The sequence below is a fragment of the Nicotiana tabacum genome, chromosome 22 (assembly GCF_000715075.1).
Source record: "Nicotiana tabacum cultivar K326 chromosome 22, ASM71507v2, whole genome shotgun sequence".
Classification (NCBI taxonomy): Eukaryota; Viridiplantae; Streptophyta; class Magnoliopsida; order Solanales; family Solanaceae; genus Nicotiana; species Nicotiana tabacum.
The window spans coordinates 37,548,262-37,558,138 of NC_134101.1; the positions used below are offsets into that span (position 1 = coordinate 37,548,262).

Below are 9,877 nucleotides of genomic sequence, written 5' to 3' on the forward strand. Positions count from 1 at the left end.
GGTAGACTTCACTGCCTTGAGCAATTGGCCCGTCAATTTTTTTTTTGCTGAGGGGGACGCGACGCATCCGCCTCGTTTTCTTGAATAAAATCTATGTCCTACGAAAAGAAAGGAGAAAAAAAAATTAAAATAAAAATAAAAAACTAACTAACTTGGGTGGCCTCCCAAGAAGCGCCTGATTTAACGTCGCGGCACGACGCAACATGTTCTTCATGCCTCCACTAAGTCCATTGTTGTCTTGTGACGTGCAATGTCACCACCCCAATAGTGTTTTACTCTTTGGCCATTTACCAAGAATGTCGTATTGGACCCCTTATCACACAATTCTATCGCACCATGAGGTTTCACACTAACCACTTCAAACGGACCCGACCATCGAGATTTAAGCTTTCCTGGAAAAAGCTTTAGCCTTGAATTAAACAGTAGAATTTGTTGACCTGGTTCAAACTCACGATGTTGGATATGCTTATCATGCCATCTTTTGGTCTTCTCTTTATATAATTTGGCATTTTCATACGCATGCACTCGAAACTCATCAAGCTCGTTGAGTTGTAGCAATCTCTTTTCACCGGCCAAGTCCATCTCTATATTTAGCTTTTTAATCGCCCAATATGCTTTGTGTTCAAGCTCGACGGGCAGATGGCAGGCCTTCCCATAAACCAACCTGTACGGAGAAGTGCCTATTGGGGTCTTGTACGCAGTACGATATGCCCATAATGCGTCATCCAGCTTCCCGGCCCAGTCCTTTCTATTCATACTTACTGTCTTTTCCAAAATCTGCTTGACCTCTCTGTTGGAAACTTCTACTTGACCACTCGTTTGGGGATGATAGGCAGTGGAAACTTTGTGCTTGACTCCGTATTTTGCAAGAATATTATTCAGCAGTTTGTTACAAAAGTGAGTTCCCCCGTCGCTTATCAACACTCTTGGGGTCCCAAAACGTGTGAAGATGTGCTTCTTTACAAAGCCTACCACAACTTTTGCGTCGTTAGTAGGAAGAGCTATGGCCTCTACCCACTTAGAAACATAGTCGACCGCCACCAAGATGTATCTGTGTCCGTTAGAATATGGGAATGGTCCCATAAAATCAATCCCCCAAACATCAAAAAGTTCTACCGCCAGTATATTTTGCAAGGGCATCTCGTGCTTCCTCGTGATAGTTCCAGTTCTTTGGCATCTATCACAATTTTTAACGAAGGCATGTGCATCCTTAAACAATTTTGGCTAATAAAAACCTGATTGTAGCACTTTTTGGGCGGTTCTATCCCCGCCGTGATGACCTCCATATGGTGACGCATGGCAGTCATGTAATATAGCCTTCATCTCTTCCTCAGGAACACACCTTCTCACCAACTGATCTGCACACTGCCTATATAGGAATGGCTCATCCCACACGTAGAACCTTACATCATGTAGGAATCTTCTTCTATTGTCAGCTGTCCATTCTAGTGGCGTTACCCCACTTGCGATAAAATTCACATAATCTGCATACCATGGGGCTTCACCTGAGGTGATTGCCAATATTTGCTCATCCGGAAATGTTTCTTTAATTGACCCTCCTTCAGCTACATGGTTCCGGCTCTCTAATCTGGACAAATGATCGGCCACTTGATTTTCTGTCCCTTTTCGATCTCGGATCTCTAAGTCAAATTCTTGCAAGAGGAGGACCCAACGAATCAGCCTCGGCTTGGCGTCTTTCTTTTCAAATAGGTATCTGATAGCTGAATGATCTGTGTAGACGATGACTTTGGTTCCCACTAGATAGGATCTGAACTTGTCAAAAGCCCACACCACTGCAAGCAACTCCTTTTCAGTCACTGTATAATTCATCTGAGCTGGATTCATAGTTTTGCTTGCATAATAAATGGAGTGAAAGATTTTATCCCTCCTTTGCCCCAACACCACTCCAATTGCTATGTCACTTGCATCGCACATCAACTCAAATGGTTGTGCCCAATCGGGGCCAATGATAATTGGTGCAGTCACCAATCTTCCCTTCAGCTCCTCAAATGCTTTCAGACATGCATTATCAAACTTGAAGGTAACGTCTTTCTCTAGAAGCCTGCACAAAGGGGAAGAAATTTTCGAAAAATCTTTAATGAAACGACGATAAAAACCTGCATGACCCAAGAAACTGCGAATGCCTTTGATGGATGTCGGCGGAGGCAATTTTTCGATCGTCTCCACCTTTGCTTTATCCACCTGTAGACCATATTTTGAAACCTTGTGCCCCAAAACTATACCTTCACGTACCATGAAATGGCACTTTTCCCAGTTTAGCACCAAGTTCGTCTCTTCACACCTAGCTAGCACTTTATCAAGGTTCATCAAACAACTATCAAAAGAACATCCAAACACAGAAAAATCGTCCATGAATACTTCTACATATCTTTCAACCATGTCAGTGAAAATAGCCATCATACACCTTTGAAAAGTCGCAGGTGCATTACAAAGACCGAAGGGCATTCTCTTGAACGCATACGTGCCATAAGGACATGTAAATGTAGTTTTCTCTTGGTCTTCTGGGGCTATAGCAATCTGATTATACCCCGAATAACCGTCCAGGAAACAGTAGTATTCCTGGCCAGCTAATCTATCAAGCATTTGGTCAATAAAAGGCAGGGGAAAGTGGTCTTTCCGGGTGGCATTGTTTAGTTTTCTGTAATCTATGCAAATTCTCCATCCAGTTACAGTTCTTGTAGGAATTAAGTCATTATTTTCATTAACTACTACGGTTATCCCCCTTTCTTCGGCACACATTGAACGGGGCTTACCCATTTACTATCAGAGATTGGAAATACAATACCTGCATCAAGCCACTTAATCACTTCTTTCCTTACCACTTCTTTCATGATTGGATTTAGTCGGCGTTGGTGTTCTACACTCGGCTTGTGTCCGTCCTCCATGAGGATTTTGTGCATGCAGAAAGCTGGACTAATGCCTTTAATGTCAGACATTGTCCACCCAATTGCTCGCTTGTGCTCACGTAACACCCTTAATAGCTTTTCTTCCTGTAATTTAGACAAGTGAGCAGAAATAATAACAGGTAAAGTGTCAGAACTTCCCAAATAAGCATATTGAAGGTGAGGGGGTAGGGGTTTAAGTTCCAAATTTGGAGCTTTTTCAATTGACGGCTTTGGTGGGGGGCCACTTGGCCTATTCAGGGGCTCAAACGGGATTATTCCTTGCATGTAACCACATGATGTATCTAGGATTCCCTTCATCTCCTCAACCTCATCATCCATCTCCAAGCTATCAAACAGCATGATTGCTTTTTCTAAACAGTCGCCTAGATATACACTCGTGTTAAGAAGTTTCTCATCCACCTCCACCACAGATATCATAGAGAGCTCCTCATAGTGGCGGGGGAGTTGGATTGCTTTGTAGACATTGAAGACTGCCTCCTCGTTGTCCACTCTCATAATCATTTTCCCTTCTCTCACTTTAATTATTGCATCGCCAGTAGCCAAGAGAGGTCGTCCCAATATGATTGGAACTTGTTCATCAGCCTCGAAGTCTAGAATAATGAAGTCAGCTGGGAAGATGAATTTTCCAATTTGCAGCAGCACATCTTCAATCACTCCTTCGGGGTAGGCTATGGACCTATCAGCTAATTGCAACATCACGGTGGTTGGTCTCGGAGCTCCCAGACCTAATTGCTTAAACAAGGATAACGGCATCAGATTTATGTTTGCACCCAAATCACACAGAGCACGTCCCACGTTAATATTACCGATTTGTACTGGAATAGTGAAGCTGCCAGGGTCCTTAAGCTTTTGGGGAAGCTTGTTTTGGACCCTTGATGTGCATTCCTCAGTAAGTGCAACCGTCTCGAACTCAGTCAATTTCCTCTTATGAGCCACTATGTCTTTTATGTACTTAGCGTACTTTGGAATTTCACGAAGTACATCCACTAATGGAATATTTAATTGAACCTGACTCAACATGGAGAGAAATTTGTTGAACATGCGATCGTCATTCCTTTTCTGCAATCTTTGGGGGAAAGGTGGTGGTGGCCTTGTAACCTCCATTCGCTCTGAACTTGCATCATCTTCCTTTGACTCTTGTGTTGCCTTAGGTGTCAACTCCCCCCAGGTATAGGTTTTTCTTTTATCTTCCTTGGCACTTCCTCTAGTTCCCTCCCGTTTCTAAGTGTAACTGCATTAATTTGAGGGTTCTTCTCTGTATCACTGGGAAGTGAGCCTGTAGATCTAGTATTTTGGTTTGCTGCTAACTGCCCCATTTGCCTCTCAAGATTTCTGAAATCGGTCCTGAGCTGTTGATTGTCTAGTAACAACTTTTTCAGCAAGTCATTCGTACTTTCTTCCATTTGTTGGGGTGGCTTCTGAGGTTGAGTAAAATTCCCTTGAGGCCTATACTGATTCTGTTGACTTCCGCCCCATGAGAAGTTAGGATGATTCCTCCAGTTTGGGTTGTAAGTGTTCCCATATTGCGCATGTTGATTCATAGGACCTCTGTTTTGTTGTCCCACATAGTATATAGATTCAGGATTCGTGGGGCACATGTCAATCATATGACTGTCTCCGCATAGTTCGCAACAAATAGACATCTGTTGTACATGTTGCATTTGTTGTGTTGTCATTCTATTCATCTGATTTGCCAATTTTGCTATATCGGCTCTCATGGCGGAAAAGTCATCAAGCTCAATCAAACCGGCGGCCTTCTGTTTAATTACCCTTCGTGAATCCCCCTCTCCTTGCCAATTATGGTCATTAGCAGTGAAATTATTTAGCAGGAGTTGTATTTCACTATACGGTCTTGCCATGCAACTACCCCCACAAGCTGAGTCAAGATTCATCTTTGATGCTTCATCTAACCCATCAACAAAAGTGTGACCCAATACCTCATCAGTTTGACAATGATGCGGGCAGTCTCTGAGTAGTTTCTTGTATCTTTCCCAAGCTTGACGAAGTGTCTCGCCATCCCGTTGTTGGAACCCAAGAATTTGGCTCCTCAACGACTTTGTCTTCTTAGTTGGGAAAAACTTGATCAGGAATTTCCTTGCTAGATCATCCCAAGTGTGGATAGAGTTCGCGGGCTCCTTTTGCAACCATTCTTTAGCTTCCCCCAACAGTGAAAAAGGGAATAGTGTCAGCCTGACATAGTCCTTGGAGACGTTCGGATAATTGTAAGTGTCCGTGATTTCCAAGAAGTTCTGAATATGCCTCTGCGGGTCCTCATGAGATAGACCCACATATTGTCCTGTGGACTGAATCAGCTGTACCATGTACTGTTTGAGTTCAAAATGCCCAGTGATATCAGGCTTCACAATAGCCTGAGTCATATTCGCAAGATTGGGCCTTGCGGCTTCGATTACCGGACGCTCTTCATTGCCTGCCATATCTATTGGCTGTGGTTGGATTGCGATGTCCAAATCTCTTTCTATTCTCGTTCTAGCTTCGTGTTCCCTTCTCACTCTATGTAATGTTCGTTCGATTTCTGGATCAAGAGGAATGAGGTTGTTTGCACTTCTACTCCTCTGCATTCGAGAGTAAACCCTGCGTTGACACAAACCAGGCAAACTGAAAATTAAAACTTGAAAACAAATATCTAATAAAAGCTTAACTTAGTCACGTAGCTAATTTCTAAGTCCCCGGCAACGGCGCCAAAAACTTGTTGCGACCAAACACACTCACGCAAGTATACGCGGTCGTCAAGTAATAAAGTGACTCAAAGTCGGATGTCGAACCCACGAGGACTTATGATTAACTATTAACTAAATTAGCCTATCTTAATTATCTAAACAAGAATTAAATCTAAAAATATTTTATTCCAACTAATTAAATAAGAAAAATATAAATAATAGACTTTGAACAGAGAAAGAGCAGATTTTAATGATATCAATGTAATGAAAACGATCTAGGGTTATGGGCTATCTAACAATCCTATTGTTTTCTTCAATTGAATTGACCGACTAATTTATCTAGCTTATTGGTTGATAGGGTTAATATTGCTCATAAGAATCTGTCGAGTTCTTACTCGCCTATTCAAGCTAACCTAACGCCTATATGTCTATGGAGTTAGAATCAACAAGAACGCATTTATAATTCCTGTAAATCAACCAAGCAAGGTAATTAGGTATATGTCTATCCTAACCACGAATCCGTTCCCCGATGCCCGAGTTCAAGAACTTGCCCTACTCAATCCTATATGCAATATAGAATTCCCACTTTCGAGTTCAATTCTAGATTCGTAGATAATATTCAATTGGTGATCAAGCAATTAAATAATTAAGTGCAAGATTGAATAAATAAACTAATATGATAAATCAAGAAGTCAAAATCAATATCCGAATAACAATAGTCATGAAAGAACCACAACCCTAGAACGTGAAGTTTAGCTCCACATAGACATGGTAGCCAAACAACAAATCATACAAAGAAACATAAAAATTACTAAGTTTGGTGGGAGAAAGATGAAACTTGATGAATTCCGGCCTCCACAGCTTTGTCGTGGCTTTTTCCCTCTTCCCAATCTGTTAGATAACCTAAAAGAGGCCTTTTTGGCTTATATATTGCGTACAAAAGTCGTGGGCCAAAGCTCTCCTATTCCTAGTCCAAATCGGCTTCAGGGATTGATGCTAAGGTGGATGCGACGCATCCACCTTGTCCTCCATTTCAATTTTTGCCTGCGAAGGTGGATGCGACGCATCCACCTTGTCCTCTATTTCTCAGCTTGCATGCGATGGTGGACGCGACGCATCCAGCTTCACTCCTACTTCCCAGTTTCGCATGCGATGGCAGACGCGATGGCCCAACTTCACTGCTAAGGTTGCATGCATGATGATGTTTTCCTAGGTTGGATGCGACGCATCCAACCCTTCTTCCTCTAGCTAAACCACCTTTTCTTCATATTTTGCACTCCGAACACCTTAAATCGTCACACATAACTTAATTAGTCATCAAACCAATAATTACACCATGTTGGGTGTTTTAAAGATTAAATAACATCAAAAAGTGGTTAAAGCATGGGCAAAGTAACATCAACACATATCGAAATATGCCAAACATCACTGCACTAATACACCCCCCAATGTGAGATGAATTGAGGAGAACTACCGTCACAACGTAACTCACGTTGGTGCTAGAGAACAAACACTGCATCGCAATTCATTTCATTTAGGGAAAAGGCTCAAAAATGATTTTGTGGTATTCGAAATAGATTAATTATAACCCCGTTTAAATTTGAATCCAAAAATGACCCTGCCGTTATAAAATGGGTCTAATAATACCCTTGTATTATTCAAAATGATTTCAGTTTTTTCAAATTTTAATTGCTTTAGAAAATTGCTTTTCAGTTTTTTTTTTCAGTTTTTACAAAAATATTGTTTTAGAAAATATTTTTCAGTTTTTTTAAAGCAGTTTTTTGTAAAACTGGAAAAAAATATTTTCTTTTTCTCCAATTTTTAGTAAAAAAAAATTCAGTTTTTACAAAAAAAATTGCTTTAGAAAATTGATTTTCAGGTTTTTTCAAAAACATTGTTTTAGAAAATATTTTTCAATTTTTTCTAAAGCAGTTTTTTTGTAAAAACTAAAAAAAAGAAGAAGATATTTTTGTTTTTTTTAGTTTTTAGTAAAAATAATTTCAGTTTTTACAAAAAAAAATTGCTTTAAAAAATTACTTTTCGGGTATGATTAATGAGTCTTTATAATTAATTAGAAGATATTTAGAATTGACCAGCATGACGATGACACGTGTCCCTCCGTTTATATGAGGGGTATATTTGAACCCTAAGTATGACTGTAGGAGTATAGATAACCCAATAATATAACGAGGGGTATTGTTAGACCATTTTCGAAAGTAAAAGGGTATATTTGGCCATTTGGCGTATTTAGTATTGGAAAGAGTTGAATATACAAGAAAATGCATACATGTATAAAATTAACATAACCTACCTATTCAAGTCAAAATTAAACATTTAACTACACAAAATACAAATGGACGCTCTAAGCATAGACACATTCAAGAATAACAAAATATATTCGTTGATGATTCTCTTTTTCCCACTTGTCCTCCCTCTATCTTTTAAACTTTGTGATTTATTGTCTTGTACGATTGGCAAGGAAATGAAAAGTACTTAAATAAGTGAGAACCACAGAAAGTCGATCTTGACAAAGCATAATTCATGTCGTGAAACACGTGATCACCTGAGTTGAGTTGAGGCTTTTGAGATTAAGGGTCTTATTTAAGCCACCACATACCAACTTATCAAAACATCTTCTTTGTTCTCCCATTTCTCCTTCATATCATATTCTGTTAAAACCATAATATGAGGTGTTTTCCTTTGCTTTTCTTAATTTCAACTATAGTAGCGGTGACTGCAGTGGCCTCTACTTCCAATAATGTAGAGGTTATTAGCCAAGTGGTAGAAATCCACCGTCTAAGGCCACAGACTGGCTCTGCTGGTTATCGCGTCCCACAATTGGACTGTCTTAGTTGGCGTCTTGCTGTAGAGACTAACAACCTTCAAAATTGGAAATTGGTGCCAAGCGCATGCGAAAACTATATAGGTCATTACATATTAGGCAAACAATATCGTCATGACTGTGAGGCTGTGGCCAATGCCGCTATTGAGTACGCTAAGAGTCTCAAACTAGGCGGAGACGGAAAGGACGTTTGGGTCTTTGATATTGATGAGACCACTCTCTCTAATCTTCCTTACTACGCTCGATCTGATGTTGCTTTTGGGTAAAATTACAAAAACCATAAAAATTAATTAATTCCTTTTTGTGTAATTATTTACACGTTTTAGTAGCTATTGCGTACTAGTGTATTTCACGCATTTTTGTGCAGGGCTATACCTTACAACAATACAAAGTTTAATGCGTGGGTGGCCGAGGGGAAAGCACCTGCCATTCCTTCGATACTTGGAGTATACAAAACAGTGCTGTCTCTTGGAATCAAGCCAGTTTTCATAACAGGGACTCGAGAGTCTTTCAAACAAGTAAGGATCGCCAATCTCAAGAAAGCTGGTTACAGTAACTGGGCAAAGCTTGCACTAAAGTAAGTATATTTATGTGTACTTTTCTTTTTATCCCCAAATGCGATGATTTTTATAGAGTCCCACAAATGTGTATGACTTGTTTTAGTTCAAAAGTTAATTCTTTCTTTCTTACACTTCTTGAAGGGGAGATAACGACTCGGCAACAGCAGTGGAGTTTAAATCAAGCAAGAGAACAGAGCTAGTGAAAGCTGGATACAGAATTGTTGGCAACATTGGAGACCAATGGAGTGATCTGATCGGAGAAAACGTGGGTTCTCGTACTTTTAAAGTCCCTGACCCTATGTACTACATTGGTTGATGTATCCAAACCCCTGATATTTTCTTTCTTGATTCTCAGTAATTTTAACTTAAGCAGTTACCTAATTAACAAAGGGACTAGCTTTCTTTGTTGTGACATGTGAGACGTACGCTAAGCTCGCTGTTACAGTATGAATTCTCCCCCCCCCCCCCCTCTCTTCTTACTATAATAAAATAACGGCTTTGCTTCAAGATTTTAATTTTATTCTCTTTTTCTTCTGGGCAATTCTATTCCCTTCATCTTAAATGACGCACATCTACATTTTCTCCTTATAGTTTAAATGATCACCAGATTTTATCTATTATAGCCAAATTTGATTGAGCTAGTTATAAAAAAACTAATAAAAGTACAATAATGAAAAAGGGAGGAATGACTTCTTGTTTTTAAAAACAACCCGTGACCTAACGATTATATATAAAAATGGTTCGTGCTATGCAATATTGCTTAGATGTTGAAAGGTTTTCATTAAATTATTGATATCCTGGACGTTTATATATATATATATATATATATATATTTGATTAATAGGATACAAGTTGATATTTGATTAATAG

General features: G+C 39.7%; 1 protein-coding gene across 1 annotated transcript; it reads left to right on the forward strand.

The window, feature by feature from the left end:
- The first annotated feature begins 8,087 nt into the window (after positions 1–8,087).
- On the forward strand, positions 8,088–9,514 carry LOC107787913 (acid phosphatase 1). Its single transcript, XM_016609525.2, has 3 exons — positions 8,088–8,709; positions 8,815–9,024; positions 9,149–9,514. Exons 1-3 carry the CDS (start codon positions 8,291–8,293, stop codon positions 9,321–9,323), a joined length of 804 nt encoding a protein of 267 aa, XP_016465011.2. The 5' UTR covers positions 8,088–8,290; the 3' UTR covers positions 9,324–9,514.
- Positions 9,515–9,877: the final 363 nt, after the last annotated feature.

Excerpts from the sequence above, each read along its gene's own strand:
- LOC107787913 (XM_016609525.2), top strand. The coding sequence starts at position 8,291 with ATGAGGTGTTTTCCTTTGCTTTTCTTAATTTCAACTATAGTAGCGGTG. Across the intron at positions 8,710-8,814 it reads CGATCTGATGTTGCTTTTGG|GGCTATACCTTACAACAATA; the intron begins GTAAAATTACAA and ends ATTTTTGTGCAG. Across the intron at positions 9,025-9,148 it reads TGGGCAAAGCTTGCACTAAA|GGGAGATAACGACTCGGCAA; the intron begins GTAAGTATATTT and ends CACTTCTTGAAG.